The 27,272-nt window shown below is 48.4% G+C and overlaps 1 protein-coding gene across 5 annotated transcripts in view; it reads left to right on the top strand.

The window, feature by feature from the left end:
• PHACTR3 (phosphatase and actin regulator 3) overlaps positions 1 to 27,272 on the top strand; it is a 205,446-nt gene that overhangs the window by 159,589 nt on the left and 18,585 nt on the right. For all 5 annotated transcript variants that reach the window (XM_060396950.1, XM_060396951.1, XM_004014426.6 and 2 more), the window contains one exon: positions 7,026 to 7,179. In XM_060396950.1, the coding sequence (XP_060252933.1) occupies positions 7,026 to 7,179 (154 nt within the window). The remainder of the gene's footprint in view (positions 1 to 7,025; positions 7,180 to 27,272) is intronic.

The raw sequence follows: 27,272 nt of genomic DNA, 5'->3' as shown, positions 1-27,272 counted from the left end.
TTTGTCTTTCTGACAAGCTGTCCCTCTGTCATTTGGGATGATCCCATTTATCCCTGAGAAGCCTCTTTGCTTTGGAATCTCCCTTGGCTGATATTAATGGACCACTTCAACTTTCTCTTGATTAATCTTAGAATAGGTACTTTTTCCCTTTGTAATTTTCATCTCTTTGCATCTTTTTATTTATTAAAGTTTTTATTGGAGTGTAGTTGCTTTGCATGAATTTGAGCAAACTCCAGGGGGTAGTGGCGGACAGAGGAGCACAGCCTGGCATGCTGCAGTCCGTGGGGGTGCAAAGAGTCAGACACAACCTAGTGACTGAACAACCACAACAATAGTTGCTTTAAAATGTTGCGTTGGTTTCTACTGTACAGCAAAGTGCATCAGCAAAGTGCATCTACGTATATCCCCTCTGTTTTTTGAATTTCCTTCCCATTAAGGTCACCACAGACACGGAGTAGAGTTTCCTGTGCTGCACAGTAGGTTCTTATTAGTTATGTATTTTCTACATAGTGTATATATGTCAAAGTCAATTCGTCCCACAGCCCCTTTCCCCCTCGGTATCCATGTTTGTTCTCTGCATGTGTATCTCTATTTCTGCTTTGTAGAGAAGATCATCTATATCAGTTTTTGCAGATTCCACATGTATGCGTTAATATACGATATTTATTTCTCGTGTTTTTGTTTAAATGCATGTTTTGTAGGCAGCATATAGTTTGTGCTTGCTTTTTTGTCCTTCCTGAGAATTTTTGCCTTTAGTTAAGCTATTCAGAGGCTCAGACAGTAAAGAATCTGCCTGAAAACAATTCAGGAGACTTGAGAGCAATCCCTGGGTTGGGAAGATCCTGTGAGGAGGGAATGGCAACCCATTCTAGTATTCTTGCCTAGAGAATCCCACGGACAGAGGAGCCTGGAGGGCTGCAGTCCATGGGGCTGCAAAGGGTCAGACATGACTGAAGCGACTTAGCACCCACTCCAGTATTCTTGCCTGGAGAATCGCATGGACAGAGGAGCCTGGCGGGCTACAGTCCGTGGGGTTGCACAGAGTCGGACACAGTCACTTTCGCTTTCAAGCTCTTCAGACTGTTTACACTTCACAGGTCCCTTGATTTCATTGGGTTTAAATCTGCTCTTTAGTTTCTCAGATCTCCAGCCTCTCTGTGCTGCTCCCCCTTCCCACCCCTACCCTGCAGACTCTCGCTCTCTCCGTCTCCTTGGTCTTCAGGCTTCATCTTCTTCACTCACGGGCTTTCCAGGCTCTTCCTGGTGCCTCTTCCTGGTCCATGACCTCAAGACCTAGTCAGCTGGGTGATCATAGAGCTCACTGTTTGCTTCCCATCTCAAGGGTCACTATCCTTCCCAGTGTCATCAGAACCACTATTTCATATATTTTTATTTTTGTTTATTTGTGGGTGGGAAATTCAGCATGTATTACTCCAGAAGTAGAAGTCAAAATCATCACTTTTCCTTAGGAGCCCTGGATAAATTTTCATGGCACACCCTTCCATGGAACAAACTGTGTTCTGATATAACAAATACCCCAAAGGGAGTCCTCCCTGCAGGATCCAGCCCCCTGCTGCTTCCTCTAGAAATCCTTCCTTGATCTTGACTAAGTCCCCTCCCTGTGTGGCCCATTTTCTCTTGCCCGCACTATAGAACTCAGCAGACATTTCCTGAGTCTGTGCAGGAAACGAAATGAAAATGGCAGAATCCTCTCTGTGGATGAGCTCACCAGATTTGTTTTCCTCCATTGAGTGAAAATGTTTCAAGCTTGGATGATGACCATGGTTAGAGGAAGCCACACAAACAGATAATTGGGATATGTTGTGAGAGTGTGCAAATAGGCACACACATCATGTGTTTGAGATCATCACAGGTGCTTGTTTTCACATCTCCTTCATCCAGGTGAGCTCGGCAGGGTATGCCCCACCTGGCCATTTCTCCTCTTGGGCTGGGTGTGCAGCAGGAACAACAGGTCCACTAGAAATGGTGCCTTCAGTCAATTCAGTTCAGTTGCTCAGTCGTGTCCGACTCTTTGCGACCCCATGAATCTCAGCACGCCAGACCTAATAGATCCATGAAGGTCGCAGCTAAGAGTGTGGATGCTGGGGTCAAGCCCAGGTATAAATCTTGGCTCTGTTGCTTAACCTTCAGCAAGAAAACAGGAGCTTGGTTATGGCCATGCTAAGTTTGAGATGCTTGATTGGGACCTGAGTGGAGACAGCCTGAAGATGCAGCATGGATTCAGGAGAGAAGATGTGACTGGAGAGGGAGAATCTGAGTGTTAGTAGTTGGTCTCTAGTGTCATGGGGCAGGTGAGGTCATGTAGGAAGCAAACATGAAGGAGGGTTTGAGGGCTGAGTCCTGGGCACACCCTTATCTGGAGAGGGGATGATGAAGAACCAGCCAGTGACACTGATGAGAGGATGCCGACCAGTGCAGTGCGTAGGGAGAGAAGGGGTAGGCTTGACAAGGAAGAGAGTGGTCCAAGGCCTGACATCCCCCACGAGCATCCTTTCCCTACTGGGTGGATGATGGCGCTGATGATACAGGGCTGGGGGATGTTCTGCATTCCGCACTCACTGGTGGTGAGCCTGCATGGAGTCAGGAGGTTGCCCCCTGCCTGGTGAGGTGGAGTCCGGACCTCTGGGGTCTGCCGCTCTCTGACCATGCTGGGTCCTGGGAGAAGAGCCAGCTTTGCCTACCGTGCCTGCTGAGCCCTGCCTGCCAGCCAACCGTGCCTGGGAAAGGCTCTCCAGCATTGGCTGGAGAGGAACTGGATCTGTGCCGTCCTTTTTTATATATAATTTTACTTATTTATGTATTTTTAGCTGTTCTGGGTCTTCGCTGCAGCGTGGGTTTTCTCTGGTTGTGGTGTGTGGGCTTCTCGCTGTAGTGGCTTCTCTTGTTGTGGAACATGGGCTCTAGAGCACATGGGCCCCTGTGGCTGTGGCTCCCGGGCTCTGGAGCACAGGCCCAGTCATTGTGCTGCATGGGCTTAGTTACCCCGTGGCATCTGGGACCCTCCCGTACCGGGGATCAAACCCGTGTCTCCTGCACTGGCAGGCAGATTCTTTACCACTGAGCCGCCAGGGAAGTCCAAGGTTTTACTTTTAACTGACTTAGTACTTTTGGCCCATGCATTGGTTTTTATTACTTTGGCCAATTAAGAACTCTGTAGAGTATTGAGCAAGAGTGGTCTGAAGATAAATGAAAGCCTTGTGCTTGGAAAGACTATTGTTTCAACCAATGCCCCCAGGGAGAAGACGTTTTGCATTGGGCCGGCTCTGAGTCAGATCCAAGGCAGGCAGCCTTGGATGGGGTGGGGACTTCAGGGTACCTCTGGCAGGTCAAATAATGCAGCTCTTTTAGGGATGAGGGCCGTTCCTCTCCCCACAGTGGCTTCCAGGCACCCGGTCCTCAGGAGACAGCAAACTGCTGTGAGGGTGCTCCAATCCGAGAGAGGGGCAGGGGACTGGATGGAGCAAAACATTCTCACTGAGATTCCACCAGTTCCTCTTGAATAAAGACCCCCTGTGCTGCTTTAAATTAATTTATGGAATTCTGAAGAAGTTGACCCTGATGATATTTGTAATTTTCTTGCTGTTCTTATGGGGAGGAGAATTTTCTACTATCTTCACTACTTTCACTCCACAAAGGTCTGTCTTTTTAAACAATTATTTAGAGATAAGGAAACCATGTTGATGATTGAAAATAAAATACAGATAAATTAATAGGTAAAGTCCATTTCTAGTGTCTCTATGCTGATTTATAAGAAGATTGTATATATTTACAAAATTAAATGCAAATATAGATACAGATTTAATCTATCTATAAGGTGCATATTTTCCTACAAGTTATTTTTCTTAGCAATGTATCGTGACTGTCTTTTTGTCTCTCAATAGTGAACATACCACTGTTTTTAATCGGTGCTTCCCAGATGGTTCAGTGGCGAAGAATATGCCTGCCAGTGCAGGAGATATAGGTTCTATCCTTGGGTCAGAAATATCCCCTGGAAAAGGAAATGGCAACCCACTCCAGTATTCTTGCCTGGAGAATCCCATGGACAGAGGAGCCTGGTGGGCTACAGTCCATGGGGTTACAAAGAATCATACACGATTGAGTGAGTAAGCAACAACAACCACCGTTTTTAATAGGTTGATAATACTCAGATGACGCACCGTAATTTGGCACATGCTGTCTTGTTGGGATATTTTGGCTGTGTTTGTTGTTGCTCAGTCACAAAGTTGTGTCCAACTCTTTGCAGTCGCATGGACTGCCACACGCTAGGCTTCCCTGTCATTCACTATCTCCCAGAGTTTGCTCCAACTCATGTCCATTGAGTTGGTGATGCCATCCAACCATCTCATCCTCTGTCACCCCCTTCTCCTCCTGCCCTCAATCTTCTCCAGCATCAGGGACTTTTCCTATGAGTTGACTATGTTTAATTTCTTTATTTTGTAAATAAGGCTGGGTGGACACCCTCGTATGTGTGTTTCATGTGCTTGTCCCATTTGTTTTGGGAGCAGACTCTTGGAAGGGGTGTTTCTGGCTCCAAAGATAGGAGCACAAGTGTGTTTGGGGTCACTTGTGGAGACGATGGTCCCCACAGTCAAGAAGGGAAGTTTCCTGGCCTCCGTTTCTTTGCATCACACCTTACTCTGGATCACCTGCTCATTTAGACTAATGCTGTCAGTTTGGTAGAAGTACCACTCAAATTCATGTAAAACCTTTAAGCCATTTGTCTGGAAATTTCTCTTTCACTTTTCAGTAACCAAACCTGGTAACCCCCGATAGCCTGGGAAAGACTGTCAGCCCAGACATTTTCATAATGGCCCTATAGGTGCCCAAGCTGTGCTCATAGAGGCTGGAAGATTAAGCAGAGAATTACTCACTCTTAGAACTAAGACTTTCTGTGCAGTGAATTCTCATCACATGTAGAAATCTCTGATGAAAGGGTCTTTCAGTTAAGAACAAATATGCTTAAAGTTCGTAACGACAAGCCTGAGACATTTGCAGTAGGCTTAAAGACGTTCTTTATCAAAAGCTGAAAAGATTAAACTGCCTTCAGTGTCATTTCATGGTTAAGCATGTTACACTCATCTGAAATGGCAATCCCCCTCGCCTCCCCACCATGTATGAGACCCTTGACATTCACGAAGGACGTGTCCTGAGACCTTTGAGGCTCCCTCAATTCATAAATGCCAGTTTGGCTTTCAATTTTCCCCAGACCATGTAGCAGAGATCAACAGAAAAATGTGTGTGACTGCTTTAGGCTTTTATGATTCTATAAATACAGAGCTCCAATCATGTATAAAGCTATTAAAGCAAAATCAGGTTGGAGTCCTGGCTGAAATGGTTTCTGGGGTCATTATTTTTCTCTTTGTCTATGAAACACATAGTAAACAAGCTTACATTAGAAAGTCAAGTTTCAGTCAAGTATGATTGTTTGTATCTTACTTTATCCCAAATTTCTGTTAAACTACCACTTTGCTGGAGGTACTTCTTACTTTTCATATCCGTACCCCATGCTGGGAATTGACTTTCTTTAGGGAGCCATGATTCTTATTACATAGTTTGCCTCCAGCTGTGGGATGACCATTGGATGACGGTTTGAACTCCAGGAATCAAACCTATCCCCTAATGAAAGTGCAAAACCGCACACCCTCAGAATCACAGTCTACGTTGTATTAATACTTGGGGTTTTTTGCCGGTTGTCAGCATGTGCACTGGCTGGGGCAGGTAGGGACTCTGGTGTTCAGAAGGCTCAGTGCCGTGTCCTGGCACCTAAGGCATGACCCTTCTCTGACTTTGAATGCAGCCAATCCCCATTTCTGCTATTAGCATCTTACTGATGAGAGAGATGTTACTACTACTTCTGTTACCCAACTTCCCTGGTGGTTCAGATGGGAAAGAATCCACCTGCAATGCGGGAGACTCGGGTTCAATCCCTGGGTTGGGAAGGATCTGCTGGAGAAAGAAAGTAACCCACTCCAGTATTCTTGCCTGGAGAACTCTGTGGACGGAGAAGCCTGGCAGGCTGTGCAGTTCATGGGGTCACTAAGAGTCAGACTCGACTGAGCAACTAACACTTTTACTTTCTTTTGTTACCCAAAAGTTAGTGACTGGAGTGTTTCAATGTTTACTTACGTAAATTGCCAGCTACAGGTGCTAGTTTCTGCAAAAATCTCCCAGTCGATAGTGTGTTAGGTAAATCTGAGCGTTATTCCTTAAGATCTTACATCTCACGTGCACTCAGATGTCACTCTGCTGCTTCCGGACACGGGGGGCGGGAGGTAAAGATCAGTGTCAGCCTTCTAGACCCTGAGTCAGGCTCACTCGACTGGATAACCTGTTGCATCAACACTGTTCCAGGACCCAGGAGAACAGACTATCAGGGAACTTTCAGTCTAGTGGAGGAGACGATGATAAACTAAGGAACCAGAAAGAGATCAGATAAGGGAGGAATTGATCCTGAGGGTGACGGAGATTAGACGACCTATTGGGTCTCTGAGGGCCGGGTTCCGGGCCAACGACATGGTTCAGGCAGTAGCCAGCCCAGGATGGTCCAGGCAGAGTGGGGTGGTCAGCACTGGATGGACATGTTGCTGAGACCCTGAGCTGGGATATTCCAGGAATGAAAGGGGATCCAGGTGGCCACGGGGTAGCAGGCAGTGGGGAGGAAGGGAAGGGCCACCGTGGATAAAAGTAACTAATTTATGACCCGAACTCGGACACTTTCGAAAGAGAAGGTGGTGCTATTGATAATTGCTCTGGGACGGCAAGTGTCTCTCATGATGGTCAGTGGAGACCTGCATGCAGAATCGGTGTCCGACCCACGGAAGGTGTGGGATGAGGGGGCTTTATGAAAGGAAGTGCTGTGCCCGCCGTTCTCTGTGGGGCACCATAGCTGCCAGACTCACCCCCCTGGCTCTGGTGCAGGGTCTCCCCTGCAGTGGGGGTGGGGAGCGTCTCCCCCGGCAGCTGGCACCTCCTGACACCCGTCATCTCATCACCCCTTCTCCCAGGGACCCTGCCGAGGAAATGCAAGAAGGAGCTCCTAGCGGTGAAGCTGAGGAACCGGCCCAGCAGGCAGGAGCTGGAGGACCGAAACATCTTCCCCCAGAGGACGGACGAGGAGCGGCAGGAGATCCGGCAGCAGATCGAAATGAAGCTCTCCAAGTAAGTGTGGGTGCGTGGGCCCCAGAGGGCCTGGTCCCACCCGCCCACAGCCCAGCCCTGCGTCGCACCCACCGCCGTCAATGTTTGGGTTCTTGCTGTGGGGGGCCGTCGGGGCATCAGATGCTTGGCGGCCTCCCTGGCCTGGACACATGACATCCCCTGTGACAACTGACGTGTCCCTGGACACTGCTGAGTCCCTCCCGCCCGGGGCCAGTCTTCCTGGCGGAGAAGGACTGGCTGTAGAAGCAGGGCCTGTGGTTTGGACAAGCTCTGGGGGGCGGGCTGGAGTTTGCCGGTGCTGCTGGTCTGTGGCACCCTCAGAGAAGCAGGGCTCGAAAGCAGGGGCTCCCGAGCTCAGGGGTCCCAATGTTTTGGTTGGGTGACTCTGGTGTCCTATGCACCGTGGGACGTTTAGCAGCATCCCTGGCCTCTGCCCTGGAGATGCTCACAGCCCGCCCCCCCTGACCCCACCACTGTGACAACCACACATCCCCTGGGGACGGAGCTGCTGCCACCCCTGGCCTAGGACCACTCCCCCGCAGGTCGTCCTCTGCCTGAGGCTTACGCCGCCTCACTGCAGGCAGATGGGCCCTTGTTCCCCATCCTGCTGGGGGCTTGGGCCCAGTGTGTCACCCTCTGAATGCCTTTACTTCAGGTTTTTCGGGGCCGAGGGCAGTGAGTGTAAGTGGGTAAAGCACATCACCTAGATGTTGCATTTCTCTGGGTCTCAGTTTTCTTGCCTGTGAAATGGGGATGACACCAGCTGTGGGCTCACAGAGAAGGAGCAGTGGGCTCACGTATCTTTAGGCTGTGGGGTCCCCGGCTGGGGTCCTGAGGGCCTGGAATCACATAGTCCCAGTTTGAATCACCACTCTGTGCTAATGTTGGGCCAATGAACTCACCTCTCCAGGTCTTGCTTTTCTCATTCACGAAGTGGGGTACTGATGCTGTCAAGGTCGTTGTGAGTTGCGGGGAGGTCCCATAAGGAAGGTGCATTGCAGGCCTGGGGCATGTGGCGGTGCTTAGGAAGTCAGTGCTCAGGCTTCCCTGGTGGCTCAGATGATAAAGAGTCTGCCTGAATGCGGGAGACCTGAGTTCCACCTCTGGAAGATCCCCTGGAGAAGGGAATGGCTACCCACTCCAGTATCCTTGCCTCGAGATGTCCGCAGACAGAGGAGCCTGGTGGGCTAGCATCCATGGGGTCGCAGAGAGTTGGACATGACTGAGCGACTAACGTTTTTCAAATCAGTGCTCACCGTGGCTGGAGGGGCCTGGGAGCCCCTCCTTTTGTGTTGGCTCTGAGCTGCGTGGTAAGGGTGCCCACTGTGGATGGCTGTTGAGGTGCCCATGGTGATCGGTGACCCCCAACCCAGAACAGGGCTCCAGGTGGAGAAGCTTTTTAAAATACTGATTGATGAACCTCACCCCCACCCAGGATCAGTCTCTGGGGTGAGGGGGGACTTTATTGAATTCCCTGATTTTAATGAGTTGAAGGAGTCTCTCCAAGTTGGATGTTCCTAGCCTGATTGCAGTGAGACTGTCAGACCCCCAAGCACTTGTCTCTCTGTGTCTGGTCAGTCAGCAAAGGCTTATCTCACTTGAATGAGGGGCAGGCCGGTGCTGTGGGTAATGAGGGAGAGAGGTCGCCTGAGCCACACACCGCTGAGAGCATCCTCAGACCTCTTCCTGACTTGGGCTTGGTACCAACCAGGTGCTCAATGAGTGCATGTAGGTGGGAAGGAGGGAGGGCTGGGAACACGGCTGCATGGATCTCATGGCCGAAGGGATGTGCCAGCCGATCAGGCTCTGTGTCCCAGCTGCCTGTCTCATGATGCCATGTACTATCACAGGAGGCATGGTTTTCCGTCTCTCTCATTTCTAGCAAGGTTAGACTTTTTTTTTTTTTTTTTTTTTTTTAGTGCTTATTAGCTTTTTCAGTTCCTTTCCTGTCCATTACCCGAAGTTTTCTTTATCTTACTGACTTGAGTCTGCTCTGGAAATCGCAGCTCCCAGCCCTCTCCTGAGTCTGTGAATGGCACCTCTTCTCCCTCTTTGGGGCTGGTCTCATCATTTTGTTGATGTTTCCCTTTGATCTGTGAAAGCCCTTCATTTCTAAAGTCACCAGATGATCAATCGTGTACTTCTGGGAAGAGCTAGATACGAGCATCGCTCAGGGACCTACCGTGCCTGCTGTGGCCACACAACTCTGTCGTCACACTCACTCAATCATGGCCAGTGTGTGGTGAGTGAGTGCAGCTGGGGTCCAATGGAGGTTTACACACAAACATGAACAGCCCACCGGGCCCCTGATGTACTTTATGGTTCATAATATTTGCGCCCAGTCTTAAAGCATCCTCCCCTGCCAAGATGTCAAAAAAAAAAAAAAAAAGATTTTTACACACATTGCTTTTGCAGTTGTCTTCTGTGCCAGTTGATAATGGTTTTCTATTTGCTAAACAAAACCAGGGGCTTCCCAGATGGGGCAAGTGATAAAGAACCTGCCTGCCAATGCAGGAGATATTAAGAGATGCGGGTTTGATCCCAGGGTCCAAAAGATCCCCTGGAGGAGGAAATGGCAACTCACTCCAGAATTCTTGCCTAGAAAATCCCATGGACTGAGGAGCCTGGCGGGCTATGGTCCATAGCGTCACAAAGAGTCAGACACGACTGAAATGACTTAGCATGCACACGCTCAAACAAAACCAAGTTTTCCTTCAAAATAAGATACTAAGCAAATTAAAGAAAAAATAATAAGCATTGTAAGTACATGTGATTCAAGGAAAACAAAATGATCACGATGATGCTTGACTTAAGAGAACTCTGGGGACTCCACTCCTGTCTCCCAGGGCAGACAGGAAGTGGGAAAAGGTAGGGTGCTGGGACCTCGAAGTCCCTCTGATTAAGTGGTACCCCAAAGCCAGGCTCTGGACTAGACTTCCTCCGTTAATCACTGAGTCTGTAGCTTGTTTTAAATCTTGGAGTCACCATGTTTAAAAATGGAAAAGCAAGCCCGGAATTAGACCTGGAGGGGCCATGGCTGAGGAATCACAACCCGGGGGGTGGCATACACAGCCCTCCCGGCTGCCTGGTTTGTTTCCCTACAGAAGTGGTTTAATTGGATCCTTTGTCTTTGTTTTGCCTCCTTTCAGAGATTCTTCTGACTTCACTTGCTGAATAATTCAGCCTCTGGTTGCCATGGCAACCTGCCATTCACCATATCCTGAAGTGCAGTTGGTGTTTTCGTCTTGTGTATTTTTTAAAAATTTCCAGACCCTGACTCTTTCATCTTTTGGGCACTCCTAGAGCATTTTTGGATGAAGTGGTCTTGGTCTCCCCCACTCTGCGTGCTGCTGCTTGTTGGGGGGGCATGTGAAGTCAGAGTCAGCTTGCGGGGAGTGAAGCCTCGTGGTAGTTCTCACCCCCTTACTGTCCAGCAGCCCAGCCCACCCTTACTGTGTGTGTAAATGAATCTGCAATGTGTCACAGACCCAGAGCTCCAGGGACTCACACAGTGGGCGAGTTCTGGAAGTTATAGTTTTGCTTCAGTACAGTTGTGTGCTCACCATTTAAGAGGAGCTGGTGACAAGGGTGCCTGACAGCTTTCTTTTTCACTACTGTTGCTGTTATTATAAGCTTGAGGTGTCCAGCACTAGAATTCAGCATTTGTTTACAAAGTTATCAAATGACAACTTTGCCTTCTAAGTGCAGAGCCCGAGCAGTGAGTTTTGCTTGCTTTCCCTCATTTCATTCAATCTTTGTAGGAACCAATTGTCATCATCTCCATTTTACAGATGAGAAAACTGAAACTTGATGAGAGAGGTTTAGAAACTTGCCCGGAGTCACACAGCTCTGAGGAGGCGGGCTAGGTTCCTCAGAACTCCCAGCCTGGGTGGCAGGGGAAGCAGGTTCTCAGAGGCGGTCTCTGGCTTATCTGAGTCTCTGGGTTTTCTCATGTTGTATGGCTTCCGTCAGGACATTCAGGCCTCCAGCCAGGCCCTGGGCCTCTGTGCAAAACGCTTCATGCCTGTGTTAAGGTGGGGATCGCGGAGGGGATGCAGATGTGCCCCCTATACCTGAAACAGCACGGTTAGTGAAAATATCCAGAGAGAGAGACTGGGCCAACCATGGGCTTCTGGGAAAGGCAGCCAGGTGGGTTCAAATCCCAGGCTTGGTGCTGTGGGCTTGGATCAGCACCCCCTTCTCCGAATCTACCCCTGGTTTGTAAATTCAACACCGTGGCAGCACCTACCTCCTGGGACCTTCTGAAGATTCTAGGGTAGTCCCTCTACAGACAGGTGAAAATGTGTTCCTGGTGGGGAGGGGAGGGGCGTGGAGCTTCTGCTGGTGGTCCTGGCTGGATGTACTTGACTAGCGGTCACCTGGGAGGCCAGGCCAGGGTGCTGAGCTGCTGTAGAAGCGGCACCTGGACTGGAGGACTCAGGTTGTGTTAGTGTAGTTGTTAACAACCTTGTTTTTGTTCCCTGCTAAAGTGTTAGTCGCTCAGTTGTGTCTGACTCTTTGCAACCCCATGGGCTGTAGCCCATCAGGTTCCTCTGTCTGTGGGATTTCCCAGGCAAGAATATTAGAGTGGGTTGTCGCTCCCTCCTCCAGGGGATCTTCCTGACCCAGGGATGAAACCCAGGTCTCCTGCATTGTAGAAGATTCTTTACCGTCTCAGCCACCAGGGAAGCCCTTACGGTGCAATTTGCTTGGACTGGGGGGCGGGGCGCCAGGGGCCTCCAGAATGCTGCGTGACCTTCTATAAAGTCTCCCCTGGGGGCTCCTCTGCTCTAGGGCCGCCTTGTGAGAAGCTGATGAATGCTCAGTAGTGTCCTCCAGGAGCTGGTAGTTAGCACGTTTGTGTGGGCATTAAATACTCCTCGAGCTGGTTCCTCTGCACATCCTGTTCTCCCGTTTCCAGAACAAACTGCCGCCACTCAGGCCTCCAGGAAACACAAGTTCCCAGAAAATAAGTGTTTTGTGCTACTGCTCCCCTCCCCCGCACCTGCCTTGAAAACTGCAGAACTTGAGGAGGAGGCTTGTTGCTTTTAAGGATGGCGGTGGAGATTGGCACCCCTGATAATCATGGGGTATTAGCCGTGGGGCTTTGTTTCTGCTGAAGGTGCCAGGAAACCTGGGGCAAAGAGCAGGGTCTCAGTTCTATGGACACGGGGTTTTGAAAATATTGAAACCTGACTTTTTCTGGGCTTAGCAGGAAAAAAAAAATGACTTAATTGCTGGAAAGGAAGCTGCTCCTTTGGGAAGTGTTGAGGCGTCCTTGCAGAGGGCTGGGGATTGCATAATAAGGGATATTGATAAACACTTGCTTATTTTCCTCTTCAGCAGTGCTGGGTAAGAGCCCAGCTCCTCCCCGGTGTCTTGAGTCCAGCCATGCAGACATCCTATAAGTGGGGACAGAGAAGCATGGTATTAATGATGGTCATTGTTAACACTTATTTAGTGTCTTCTGTGTACCAGCTTCTTGTCAAGTATTTCAAATACATCACCTCCTTGGAGCCTTGTGAGAGCTCTCTAGGGTAGGAATTGTTAATGGTCCTATTTTTCGGATGAAAGTAACTGGCTTAGGACAGTGCAGTCACTTCCCTATGCTCATACAGCAGGAAGTGTGGGGGGCGGGGTCACTGGTCATCCCATCCATGCCAGTGCCCACATCAGAGCGTCCATCCAGGCTACCAGGGAGCTTTGTGAAAGTGCTGATTCCGAGGCCCCACCCCAAATCTCCTCAACAGAGCCCTTCCCTTGAGTGTCACAGGACCCTTGGGAGACCATTCTCGGAGACCTCGGGACCAAAATAAGCCTGACTTATTACGTTGGTTTTTTAAGGAGCGTGCATGTTTGTAGTTAATCATGTTTCCCTTTTTGTCTTGGCTACCAGGAAGCTTGGAGCCAAGTGTGCAACTAACTGCCTTGTATCATTTGGATTGTGTGTCTATGTTTGACCTTCTCTTGTATGGCCTTTGTCTTAATTTCATCAACTCTTTTTTTGGAAGGAAGGAGTCTCACATTTATTGATCATACTGTGTCTCACTCACCTATGTGACATTTTTCTCGTGGTTACCAGAAACCAACTAGGTATTAAAATAGACTCCTGTCATTTGACCTAACATTAGGGATTTTGGATAATTGCCAGTAATTTCTAAAGTATAGAACTTGAAGTTTTTCTAAAGCATTCATGCAAAGCCAATGCCCACCTGAGGCTGAGGTTGTGCAGAGAGTGAGACAGGATTACTGGGGAGCATCTCTGTTTCAGTTTGAATTTTCTTTTCTTACCTCTCTTTCCCATCTGTTGTAGTTCTCCAGATGTGCTCCGATTGTATTCCTTTAACAATTTTTTAATTGGAGTACAGTTGCTTTACAATGTTGTATTTTCTGCTGTGTATCAGTGAATCAGCTGAGTGTGTGTGTGCATACGTGTATATGTATCCCTTCTTTTGGGGGTTTCTTTCCCATTTAGTTCACTACAGAACATTAAGTAGAGTTATCTGTGCTATACAGTAGGTTCTCATTAGTTATCTGTTTTATACATAGTGCTGTGTAATATTAATCCCAATTTCCCAATTCATCCTGCCCCTCTTTTCCCCGCTTGGTGTCCATACATTTGTCCGTGACATTTGTGTCTCTATTTCTGTTTTGCAAATAGGTTCATCTGTACCATTTTTCTAGATTCCACATATATGCATTAAATATATGATATTTGTTTTTCTCTTTGACTTACTTCACTCTATATGCCAGTCTCTAGGTCCATCTGTGACTCTGCAAAAGCACAACTTCACTCTTTTTTTTATGGCTGAGTCATATTCCGTTGCATATAAGTGCCACAGATTCTTTATCCATTCCTGTTGATGGGCATTTAAGTTGCTTCCATGGCCTGGCTGTTGTAAATAGAGCTGCAGTAAACGTTGAGGTGCATGCATCTTTTGGAATTATGGTTTTCTTCAGGTATGTGCCCCGGAGTGGGATTGCTTTGTTGTTGTTTTCTCAGTGTTACTTGAACTTCCTCAACTCTCAGTTTTATCTTTAGGAAGTATATTTTTCTATACATGATTTCAAATCCAGTTCTCAACTTTAAAAGTATAACCAAAAATACATATTTTTGTGTATACACAAAATAGTATACATGAGATTTTGCCACCTAGCATCGTGGCAGAGGGTTTTCCATTCTTCTACTAGTGTTTAAATTTTCATTTGTAATAGTGGTCTAGTATATAAGGAAGGGAGAGACTGGCAGCAGCTTTCCTTTTCCCTCTTGCTGTCAAAATCTTGACTTTTAATATAAAACTACATACAATGCTTACTTCCACACATCAGTGGTTTTATTCTTTTTATGTGTTACTCATAAGAATAGCATTTCTAGAGGGTTTCCCTGCTGGCTCAGTGGTAAAGAATCTGCCTGCCAATGAAGGAGACGTGGGTTCGATCCCTGCATCAGGAAGATCCCCTGGAGGAGGAAATAGCAGCCCACTCCAGTATTCTTGCCTGAAAAAAATCCCATGGACAGAGGAGCCTGGCAGGCTGCAGTCCATGGGGTCGCCAAAGAGTTCCACACGACGAAGCAGCTAAAACAACAACATTTCCAGAAATGAGAAAAGAGGAGGGAAAATGTATTGAGTGAGATGATTTCATCATTCATGAATGAAGACCAGTTGTTAGCAGAACTCCACAGATCTCTGGGAAATAGCCTGGAATTCATGGTTTGGGAAGGAGGGAGCAAAATTTCTAAATAAACATATGAAGATAATGCAGCTTCACTAGTAACTAGAGATGTGAAAAATTCATGGTAACAAACTTTCATCCCCAATTAAAGTGACTGGAAAGTTTTCAAATATTTTAAAATATTTTTACATTATATTTTACTAGCATAAATACTGATAATGAACCAAGAATACCCCATCCTAGAGGGTGGTTTAAGTGCCACCCGCCACTGGCAGGCATGTGACTCGAAAACAGCCAGGCAGGTGAACAGCCAGGATGGCAAGTCGCATATTTTAACCATACACTCCACTCCAGGGAGCATCCATTTCTGGCGCATCAGAACTAACAAGCAGATAAGGTGCACATCCTCCACTGGTCTTTTGTCTGCTTCAGCGTCAGCAGCACTAGAACCTTCCTTCTCGTTCTCTGCCATGTGGGGCCATGTACACCTGCCGTGGCATCACTGAGAGGGCAGCTCCTGAGGGCCTGGTGCAACCACCCCCGACTCGTGTAATGACAGCTGTTACCACCACACTTCAGTTCCATGTAGATTTGCCTCCTACCCCCACGGTGTATGCACGCTCACTGATGTAAGGGGATGTTGTGATGACTTAACAGGGAATCTGGTTGAGACTGCAGCAGGGCAGGCCTGTTTCTCCCACGGCATCGCTTCCACGCCCTTGCATGTCTCAGGAGAGCACAAACCCCGTCACAAACCTCGGGTCCCTGCAGAGCGTAGGGGCTGGGCGCCAGGGTGCAGAGGCGCATCAGGAACCATCATATCTAATCAGATACGTACAAAACAGATGTATGAATCAGCCACGGAAGCAAGGGTCTAAGAGGGAGAGATTAAGCTGGCAGGAGGGAGGCAGAGTTGGGGTGAGATTTTGAAGAGTGGGTGACATGGAGTATGGTCTTGATGTCTTGATACGTGTCAGTCCATGTGGTGGGCTGGCATGCAAGGATGTCCCAGGCAGAGAGCAGCAGCAAGAGGGTACCACAGCCTGAATCCGCATTGCCCCTTGGAGAACATGGTGTGGTTGTGAGGAGCTGGGATGGGCAGGGTGGGGGAAGCTGAAGGGCTCAGCAGGGCCAGGGGGTGGGCACCCTCCTGCTCCTGGTCCAAACACAGCCACCTCTGGTCCCTCCCAGAGGGACCTTCCCTTGATGCCCCCACCCCCGTCCTCCCCAGGGTCATGGCCTCATAGCCTTTCTCTCCATCCCATCATCCCACTGTTTTCTTCCCTGCAGCGACTGCTGTCTGAAGTTACCCTTTATTCCTTCATTTGCCGGTTTGGGGTCTGGCTCCCTACTAGAATGCCAGGATCCTGTCTGTCCTCACTTGATGGTCCCTCATCCATTGAGCAGCCACTCCATAAATTGGTGCAAACGGTGGCCAGAGACATCTGGCCTTTCCTGAGAAGCAGTGAGGGTCCCAGAGGGGTTGCAAGCAGGGGTGTGGCAGGGCAAGGGCACGTCCGAGGACTCCTCTGCCTACATGTAGGGGGTCAGCAGGGGACCTAAAGGGGGCTCGTGACTCTGGTCTGTAAGAGCCGAGGAGAGGAACGTCAGCACATGACAATGTGGCTGGAGAGGGGTGGACTGAGAGCCAGGGGAGGACGGGGAGCAGGACGTGGGTGAGAGCTGCAGGAGGTGGCCCCAACAGGATGGAGTCGATGCTCTGCGCTGGGGGAGGGAAGACAGGAAGACAGCAGGCAGGTGCAGGAGGGAGGCTCTGTATCCATGTTTGGACACGCATCCCTGGCACTCTTCCTGGGGGTCCAATCCATGAGCAGGAGTGGGGGGACCACGTGGAGGCACCTCCCCGGAGGTGTTGTACTCAGGATGCAAGTTACCAGCAGCATCAGCTCAAGATCAGGGTCACTGAAGCACCAGCACATTTTCCAGGTTGTGCAGTTCCTTTGATCGTGGGTGCGTTTCCTACCACAGGGTGTTCCCTCCAAACATGCAGCACAACAGAGGGACAGCAAGTGGCCGGCTGTTTTCCTGAGGGGGACCCCTGGGGACAGAACAGGTGTGTCGGGTTTAATAAGTCCTGTCCATCTATGGAAACTGGGCAGCGTTAAATGTAATCCAGGGGGAGTGAGGGAACTTGAAGCCCACATTCCTCTGCTCCATAAGCCTGCAGGGCTCCAGCCGCGAGGTGATGCTAATTTGAGGATTTCGGTTGGCACATTGGGGCAGGTGTTTCTGCTTGGATGCAATGGGACAAGGGCAGCCGACTCCTTCCTCACGTTGCTGAGGAGGGGCTGGGCCTGGGCTCCCCGACTTATGGGAGGTGGAATCTTGCAGCCAGGCTGGGACTGCCACTGGGGGCCCAGCTAGACTGAGTCAGGAGAGGCCTCTGTTGAAGGAGGCTGCTGGTTAATGAGCCGCCGTCCGCAAGGAAGACACAGGGTGTTCTCCCAGCCCAGCTCAACTGCACGGCCAGAGCCTCAGAGGGCTGGACTCAGCGTTCTCATACAGAACAGGACATGCATCTGCCCTGGCTCTGAAATGGCTGGGGGGACAACTTCTAAAGGGGTTTTCAGATAATAGAGGAGAAGAGGGAGCTGAGTGATAAGACTAATTCATTTGCCCAAGGTAATTCTTGAACAGAAAACTAACATCTGGGCCCCCGCAGCAGGAAGTACAGCTGGGTGGGAAGGGCAAGGTTTAGCCTAACGGGGCCCCACTTTATAGGGAACCTGGAATCTACAAAGCAGGTGATTGGGCCTGTGATTAGTAACCCTTGGGGCTCACGGAGTTGAGAATTCCCTGGTGGCTCAGACAGTAAAGAATCCACCTGCAATGCAGGAGACCTGGGTTCAGTCCTTGGGTTGGGAAGATCCTCTGGAGAAGGGAATGGCAACCCACTCCAATGTTCTTGCCTGGAGAATTCCGAGGACAGAGGAGCCAGTGGGTTATAGTCCATGGGGCTGCAAAGTCGGACATGACTGAGTGACTAACACTTTCACAGGTCAGTCCTACTAGGTATAAAACACCTCCCTCGATTTCCAAAATTTCACCCTTTGTCCTGTGCCATCTGCGCGTGCTGAGGACTCATGGCATTTCATTCCTGCGTGGTGGGTCCACAACCTCTCTCTTGCATGTGAGGAAACTGAGGCTCAGAATTTCCAGTAGCCAGTGAGTAGCTGAGTGGGGAATGAACTTGTTCAGCTCCGAGTTCTTTTCTCAGCATGCCCTGACTGCAGTACCTGCTTCATAACCCCCTGAAGCTGGTCCATGGACAGCTCCCTGGTTCACGATTGTATGACTCTCCACATAGAGAGCAGATTCTCACTGAGGGAAGGATCTTCCTTCTCTTTTATTTTATTTTTAAATTAATTTATTTCAATTGGAAGATAATTACTTTACAATATTGTGATGGTTTCTGCCATACATCAACATGAATCGGCCACAGGTATACATGTGTGCCCCTATCCTGAGCCCTCTCTCTCCCCACCCTATCCCCCTGGGGTTTTCCCAGAGCACTGGCTTTGGGTGCCCTGCTTCATGCATTGAACTTGCACTGGTCATCTGTTTTACATATGGTAATGTGCATGTTTCAGGGCTATTCTCTCAAATCATCCCACCCTCGCCTTCTCCCACTGAGTCCAAAATTCTGCTCTTTATATCTGTGTTTCCTCTGCTGCTCTGCATCTAGGATCATTGTATCGTCTTTCTAAATCAGGGCTTTTAAAGAGAGATGGTATGGGGAGGGAGGTGGGAGGGGGTTCAGGATTGGGAACACGTGTACACCCGTGGTGGATTCATGTTGATGTATGGCAAAACCAATACAGTATTGTAAAGTAAAATTTAAAAAAAAGGAAGTGTGGACCCCATAAAACACATTTGTGGGTTGTATTGGTCCTGTGGGGAAAGGTCACCCTTTTGCCACCTGTGATATACCACCTATTTTATGAGAAACTCATTTTTGTTTGTGCTGAGAATGGGGGGTTGTGACTGTTGAATTTCTGTAGGGAAAACAGCAGGTCAGGGTCTGAACTGACAGTCAGCAGTAGAGGCATCGAGAGCCGAGACTGTGCACCAGCGCCCTGTGCAGCCCTGACAGGTCTTATCGTTGCACCTGGTGGGCGAAGGGGCTGACCTGGAAGACCTTGTGTGCGACCCCCTTGGCTCTCATCCTGATCAGAGGAAGCGTCTCTGTGCGGTGGGGAGAGCATGGACTCTGGGCAGGATGTCTTGCTTCCTGTCTTGGCTCTGCTGTTTTCTGGCTGTGTGACTACAGGCAGGTAAGCCTCTCTGGTGTGTGCCTCACTGTTCTCTTCTGTGAAATTGGAATTATTACAACAAAGCCTATCTCCTAGGGCTGCAGGAAGGATGCAGAGAGATGGGATACGTAAAATGTCTAGACTTCTGTGTGGTAGGGAGGAAGCACCAGAGAGTAAAACAAATAAATATGGAACTAGGGGGCTTCTTTTAACAGTATGAAATGCAATTTCCATACCGTACAATCCACCCTTTCGAAGTGCACAGTCTAGTGGTCCTCGCATATCCATGAGTTGTGCGTCCATCACCACTAGCAATTTCAGGATGTTTTCATCACCCCCAAGGAGCCCCTCACCCCTTAGCAGTATCTCCAATCCTTAGAACAGTACCTGGGCCATGTGGGCACTCAATAATTTCTCAGTTACTGTCACAAGGGTTGAGGGATATACTTGTATGGAGGCCCGTTATCATGATCAGTCTCACCATCCTGTGTCTTCACTAACTTTATTCTCTTCCTCAGCATCTTCATCACCGCCACTGTCTTGATCCTCTTCACCATCTTCATCACCTTGTCCATCTTCATGATCAGCACCATCATTTTCATCAGTCTTATCCATCTTTTTCTTCCCTTCTACATCATTCATCTTCATCATTTTGTTATCTTCTTCATCATCTTCTTTACCACCATCTTTAGCAACATCTTCATCCACATCTCTGTCATCACCATCAGCATCTTCACTGTCCGTCTTTGACACATGGGAAGCACTTAGGAAACAGTGGCTCTTGGTCTCCTTGAGGTTCAGCTACCCCACTTCCAGAATTGAAGCCCCCATCTGAGCTTCATGCTGACTCTTGCTTGGAGAGAAAGGGGGCCTGAAGTGGTGGAAGGCTGAGGGTGGGGCGAGGACCCCTCAGACCCTGCCAATCCAGCTCAGGGTGCACCCAATGCAGTAACTGGTTGGAGTGGTGATCTCGAGTTACCAGGCACCCCTAGGCTGGGAGGTGCAGGGTCCAGGTCTCTACAACCCTCCGAAGAGGATTTTGAGATCCCAGGAGCAAAGATCCTTGTGTTAGCAGTTTCTCTTCTTCTTCTTCTTCTTCTTCTTCTTCTTCATCTTCTTCTTTTTTCTTTTGTGGAGAAGTAAATTTACCTGACTTACTTCCCCAGCCCTCCAGGAATTCTGGGCATATTCTTGGGGCTCTTAGTTTCCCTCTGTTCAGAAACCTCAGGGCACACAGAGGCCTGTTTTATCCAGATAAACCATCCCCACCCCTAGCTTGGTGCCACCTCGCTGCTCCGCTGCTGTGGTGAGAGGCCTGTGTGAATATGATGTAGCCTCCAAGGTCAAGAGGAATGCTGGGGTTAACTAGGTACCTGCAACAGTTTGTTGTAAAAATACAGAAAGGACTCGTAAGGCAGGGCTGAGAGTGGGCCCTATCGGATGCTGGGGGGGAGGGTAAGATGAGACCCCTCACTCTGGAGGGAGAGATGCGGTGGTCCCACAAGGTCTGGGAGGTGGGCAAGGCCAGGACAATGCAGGCAGAGCAGTGGCTGTGAAGTCTGGGTCTCACGTGCTCTGGTTTTAGCTGGAAGTAGCTAAGCAATAGAAAATGGCACTTCCAAATCAGGAAAGGTTTAACAAAATCTAAGCCTCCAAGGATATATGCGTAAAAATTGGACTTGGGGTGGAGCACATGGTGTCCAGATAACCATGTTATCTGGCTCATTATGGCTTTTTTTTGTACAGTTCTGTGTATTCTTACCATCTCTTCCTAATCTGTTCTGCTTCTGTTAGCTCCTTACAGTTTCTGTCGTTTATCATGCTCATCCTTACATTATGTATTCCCTTCGTATCTCCAGTTTTCTTGAAGAGATCTCTAGTCTTTCCCTTTCTTTTGTTTTCCTCTATTCCTTTGCAGGGAAGGAAGAGCAGCATCCAGGGCCCCAGGCCCCCTGCAGGTGGGGCTCAGGCCCCCTCGTTCTCATCAGCTAGTGGCTTTTGAGACTTCCCATGGCGTCAGCTGCTCTTGGTTTTCCTCGGTTGCTTGGAAGTCTGTCAAGGAAAGTACAGCATGTTTTATAAGGAAATGCAAAGCAATACCAGTCTCCCTTCAGCATCAATAAAACATGATCCATACCCAGGGGCGCAGGTGGTCTGGTGGTTGAGAGCTCACTTGTCTGGGAAGTGCAGACTGAAGGAACCCAGGGTAATCACTCCATCTGTCTGAGCCTGTGAAATGGGTGGTGATGCTTGCCTGCTTTACCCAGAGTCTGAGCTTATCCTGCACAAATTATAGTCCCCGTAGTTACAGTGCAGTGGTAGCTTGGTTGTTGTTTGGTTACTAAGTCATGTCAGACTCTTTGTGACCCCATAGACTGCAACACACCAGGCTTCCTTGTCCTTCACTATCTCCCAGCGTTTGCTCATATATCCTGTTCATTGAGTCAGTGATGCCATCCAACTATCTTATCCTCTGTAACCCCCTTTCCCCCTGCCCTCAATCTTTCCCAGCATCAGGGTCTTTTCCAATGAGCCAGCTCTTTGCATCAGGTGGCCAAAGTATCGGAGCTTCAATGTCAGTCCTTCCAATGAGCATTCAGGGTTGATTTCCTTTAGCATTGACTGGTTTGATCTCCTTGCAGTCCAAAGAACTCTCAAGAGTCTTCTCCAGCATCAATTTTTCAGCGTTCAGCCTTCTTTATGGTCCAGCTCTCACATCCTAAGCTGTCTTGATTTGTCAAAGCTTTCCTTCCAAGGAGCAAGTGTCTTAATTTCATGGCTGCAGTCAACATTGGCAGTGATTTTGGAGCCCAAGAAAACCAAATCTGTCACCGCGTCTACTTTTTCCTCTTCTATTTGTCAGAAAGTGAAGGGACTGGATGCCATGATCTTGGCTTTTTGAATGGTGAGTTTTAAACCAGCTTTTTCACTTTCCTCTCTCACCCTCATCCAGAGGCTTTTTAGTCCCTCTTCACTCTCTGTCATTAGAGTGGTATCACCTGCATATCTGAGGTTGTTGATATTTCTCCCAGCAGTCTTGATTCCAGCTTGTGATTCATCCAGCCTGGCATTTCACATGATGTACTTACATAAAAGTTAAATAAACAGGGTGACAATATACAGCCTTGTCTTACTCCTTTCCCAATTTTGAACCAGTCTGTTGTTCCATGTAAGGTTCTAATTGTTGCTTCTTAACCACATACAGATTTCTCAGAAGACAGGTAAAAGTGGTCTGGTCTTTCCATCTCTTTAAGAATTTTCCACATTTTATTGTGATTTACACAGTCAACGGCTTTAACATAGTCAATGAAGCAGAAGTAGATTTTTTTTTTTAATTCTCTTGCTTTCTCTGTGATCCAACGAATGCTGACAATTTGATCTCTGCTTCCTCTGCCTTTTCTAAACCCAGCGCTTACATCGGGAAATTCTCAGTTCACGTAATGCTGAAGCCTAGCTTAAAGGATTTTGAGCATAACCTTATAGCATGTGAAATGAGCACAAGTGTAAGGTAGTTTGAACTTTGACATTGTCATTCTTTGGGATTCAAATGAAAACTTTTTCCAGTCCTGTGACCACTGCTGAGTTTTCAAAATTTGCTGACATATTGAATGCAGCACTTTAACATTATCATTTAGAATTTTAAATAGCTAAGCTGGAATTCCATCACCTCCACTAGCTTTGTTTGCAGTAATGCTTCCTAAGGCCCACTTGACTTTACACTTCAGGACGTCTGGCTCTAGGCGAGTGACCACACAGTCATGGTTATCTGGCTCATTATGACTTTTTTTGGTATAGTTCTGTGTATTCTTGCCGTCTCTTCTTAATCTGTTCTGCTTCTGTTAGGTCTTTACCATTTCTGTCCTTTATCATGTCCATCCTTGCATGATTTGTTCCCTTGATATCTCTAATTTTCTTGAAGAGATCTCTAGTTTTTCCATTTTTTCATTTTCCTCTACTTCTTTGCATTGTTCATTGAAGAAGGATTTCTTATCTCTCCTTGCTAGTCTCTGGAACTCTGCATTCAGTTGGGTATTTCTTTCCCTTTCTCCCTTGATTTTTGCTTTTCTTCTTTCCTCAGCTATGTGTAAAGTCTCCTCAGACAACCACTTTTCCTTCTTGCATTTCTTTTTCTTTGGGATGGTTTTGGTCACCACCTCCTGTGTAGTGTTACAAACCTCCATCCATAAGTCTTCAGGCAAGCTGTCAACCAGATCTAATCCCTTGAATTTATTCGGCACCTCCACAGTATAATCATAAGAGATTTGATTTAGGTCATACCTGAATGGCCTAATGGCTTTCTCTACTTTCTTCAATTTAAACCTGAATTTTGCAATAAGGAGCTGATGATCTGAGCCATAGTGAGCAGCAGGTCTTGTTTTTGCTGACTGTATAGAGCTTCTCCATCTTTGGCTGCAAAGAATATAATCAATCTGATTTTTGTGTTGATCATTTGGTGATGTTAATGTGTAGAGTTGTCACTTGTGTTATTGGAAAACGGTGTTTGCTATGACTAGTGCGTTTTCTTGGCAAAACTCTATTAGCCTTTGCCCTGCTTCATTTTATACTTCAAGGCCAAACTTGCTTGTTATTCTGGATATCTCTTGACTTTCATCTTTTGCATTCCAATCCCCTGTGATGAAAAGGACATCTTTTTTTGGTATTAGTTCTAGAAGGTCTTGTTGGTCTTCATAGAACTGTTCAGCTTCTTCAGCATCAATGGTTGGGGCATTGATTACTGTGGATTACTGTGATTACTTGGATTACTGTGATGTTGGATGGTGTGCCTTAGAAACGAACTGAGATAATTCTGTAGTTTTGACATTGTACCCAAACAATGCATTTTGGACTCTCTTGTTGACTCTGAGGGCAGCTCCATTTCTTGTCAGGGATTCTTGCCCAGGAGTAGATAAATGGTCATTTAAATTAAATCCGCCAATTGCCGTCCATTTTAGTTCACCGATTCCTAAGATGTCAGTGTTCACTATTGCCTTCTCCTGCTTGATTGCATCCAATTTACCTTGATTCATAGACTTAACATTCCAGGTCCCTTGCAATATTTTGCTTTATAGCATTGGACCTTACTTTCACCACCAGACACATCCACAACTGAGCATTGTTTCTGCTTTGGCTCAGCTACTTCATTCTTTCTGGAGCTATTGGTAATTGCCCCAAGCTCTTCCCCAGTAGCATATTGGACACCTTCTGACCCGGGGAGGGGAGGGGAGCTCATCTTCTGGTGTTGTGTCTTTTTGCTTTTTCATACTGTTCATAGTCATGGGATTCTTGCAGCAAGAATACTGCAGTGGTTCGCCATTCCCTCCTCCAGCAGACCACGTTTTGTCAGAACTCTTCTCTCTGGCGTGTCTGTCTTGGGTGGCCCTGCATAGCATGGCTCATAGCTTTATTGAGTTACACAAGCCCCTTTGCCACGACAAGGCAGTGATCCATGAAGGGGGGTAGCTTTGTTAACATTTATTAAATGTGGGTTGTATGCTGGAGACTGTGTTCTGCCTGCATTTACTGAAGCGTAAGATGTAAATGCTGTTGTTTTAGCTCTTTCATAGCTTAAGAAATGGTGGTTCAGAGAGGGTAGGTAAGATGTTCAAAGACATATAGCTAGTATGTCCTAGAGCTGAGATTTGACCCAGTCAGGCTGGTTCTGGACACTGGGTCTGGAGGCACCCTGCTTCGTGAAATGGTTGTAGACAGACAGGCTGGCATGTTTGTGCCATAGTCAATGAAGTTCCAGGCTTCCCTCTGTCTTCCTGCTCAGTTATCCTCACACTAACACTTAACCCTGTATGGTCCAGGATGGCTTCAGGAGCGCCAGACATCACATTCAGCTCTCAAAGGTACATAGATTCCAGCTGAGTCAGCTCTTCAAAAGGACTCTCTTTAGAGGCTTTTTGGCACACTTCTCCCTACGGCTTCTTGGTCATGAACCTCTTCATATGGCTATGCTTAGCTGGAAAAGAGGCTTCCTTGAATAGAATTGGCTTTCTGATGCTATGTACATAAGAGGGGAGAATGAAGATTGTGTAGGTAACTAGAGGTCTCTGCTACTGTTGGTGTTCAAGCTAATTTTGTTGTGAGAGAGACTGAATGAAGAAGGGAAGTGGGGGAGCAAACAGATGGACGAGTGAGGGGAAAACCTTGCATCTGTGAGGTAGCAATCTGGGGAGTCCCTTGGAGTCCCTGTAGTGGGCATTTATAAGTGCCTTGTGTTCCCCATTGTCCAGTGCTGGGCCCAGAGATTTCAGAGGTGGCAGGAAGCTGGGGTTGGGGGGTGCAGACTCCGAGGGGCCCCTGGGACGACGGGGTCAGACACCAGTGTCCCTTCCTCACTGGTGGTGGTGGTGGTGGAAGCCACTCCCTTGTGTCTGGCTGTGTGACCCGGTGGACTGTAGCCTGCCAGGGATTCTCCAGGCAAGCATATTGCAGCGAGTTGCCAGTCCCTTCTCCAGGGAAGCTTTCCGACCCAGGGATCAAACCCAGGTCTCCTGCAGTGCAGGCAGATTCTTTACCATCTGAGCCACGGGGAAACCTTCTCAGTGGTAACCCCTAAATGACGTTGAAGCTCAAGGAGAGATACTTCCTGGGCAGCCTTGGTGTACCCCCCTTGGCACGGAACGTTCAAGATGGAAGAGGGAATAAGAGCGATGCAGGAGCTGCCCTCAGGACATGGGATGGGGAGGGAGGCCAAGCAAGAGAGAGTGTGGTCCCTGCAGCACGTGGGGGACACAGGAAGTGGCCTGCGAGGTGCTCAGGGCGCTGTGGAGGTCCCGTGTTCCCTCCCACTCACCCCCGCTAGATCCTAACCTCCTCTTTCACCAGGCTGGTGAGGCCAAGGCTTCTTAGCAGTGCTTGTGCGGTTCTGTCTCCTGTTGAGACTATTTGGTGTATGGGGTGATGCCCTTTCCTTTTTTAAACCAAGGGCAGTTTTGTGGAGTTTGTCTCTGCCCTGCTGTTTCCTCACCTGATATTTGCTTGTTCACTGCAGTCTTGCTGAGCCTCCGCCCTGGGCCTGGGGCACTGTACTAACCTGACTTCCACTCCCGGACTTGCCGGGTGGGGGTAGGAACCAAGAGATGCAGCCCCAGTGGATGGTTGATATCTTGGCCAAGGAGGAGCCTGGGGTTCAGAGCCCTGGGGAAGTAGCAGGATGTTCAGGATACCCCAGTTGGGGAGACGAAGAGAGGGATGCAGGGGGTGGCCTCCCACCACCCAAGAGAGCTGCCCCAGGAAGGTGAGAGGGAAGGGAAGGGAGGATGGGGGGAGGGCAGGAAATGCAGTGTTGGAGGAGGGGGAGGGGCAAGACCTGGCGCCCAGCAGGTGCTCCATAAATGTGTGGACCGGAGAGCAGTGACCCTCATGCCGGAGGCAGCAGCGGGAAGCACTGTGCATCATTTTACTTTCCCAAATCTGAATAAGGGACCAACACTCGTGATAGATTTCAAATAGCGCGTCTCACTCCCACCCCATCAGAGGCTGCCAGTGTTCAGAGGCTGCCAGTGTCCAGGGGCTGTTTGGAACCACCTGGAGGCGAGTCTTAGCCCTGCCCTGTGCTCTGTGGACACCCTCCCCACATGGGGGCCGAGTATCGCTGAGAAGAGACCACAGACCCGTGAGGGAGGGGAGCAGAGCCCCTTCCTCTGTACACAGCCCTGGTAATAAACCCCAAAGGTGGCTAAAGGAAGGAATGATCAGTGTGATGTGTTCATGCTCAGAACTCTATTTTAACCTAAGGCATTCAGAAGTGCGTTTATTCCGCAGTCTTTTGAGGTGGAATCAAAGGCTTCTCATTGCAGAAGGCTCTACAATTAGTGTTCTTTCTTGTGTGATGCGTTGTCTAGGAGTGAGAATTAGACTCAAAGAAGCCGAGTCCTTCCCGAGGTGGAAGCCCCACCGTTTACAGCTTCCTCTACCACACGTGCCTGCATGGCCGTGTTTCAGCATCTCACCTTTACCGACTCCAAGGCAGCCAACTCAGTTCTCCTAGAAAGAACATCTTCTTTTTCTATCCATATTGAATCATTTAAATCAATGTGCATAAATTCTGATTAAATCACCTAATTACAGATACATGTTCACCTGGTTCTCATAGGTTTGGGAACACGGAACCTGTGTTCCTGACAGGGACCACCT

Source organism: Ovis aries, chromosome 13, assembly GCF_016772045.2.
Source record: "Ovis aries strain OAR_USU_Benz2616 breed Rambouillet chromosome 13, ARS-UI_Ramb_v3.0, whole genome shotgun sequence".
In the NCBI taxonomy this organism is placed as follows: domain Eukaryota; kingdom Metazoa; phylum Chordata; class Mammalia; order Artiodactyla; family Bovidae; genus Ovis; species Ovis aries.
This window is presented reverse-complemented; position numbering and strand designations above follow the sequence as displayed.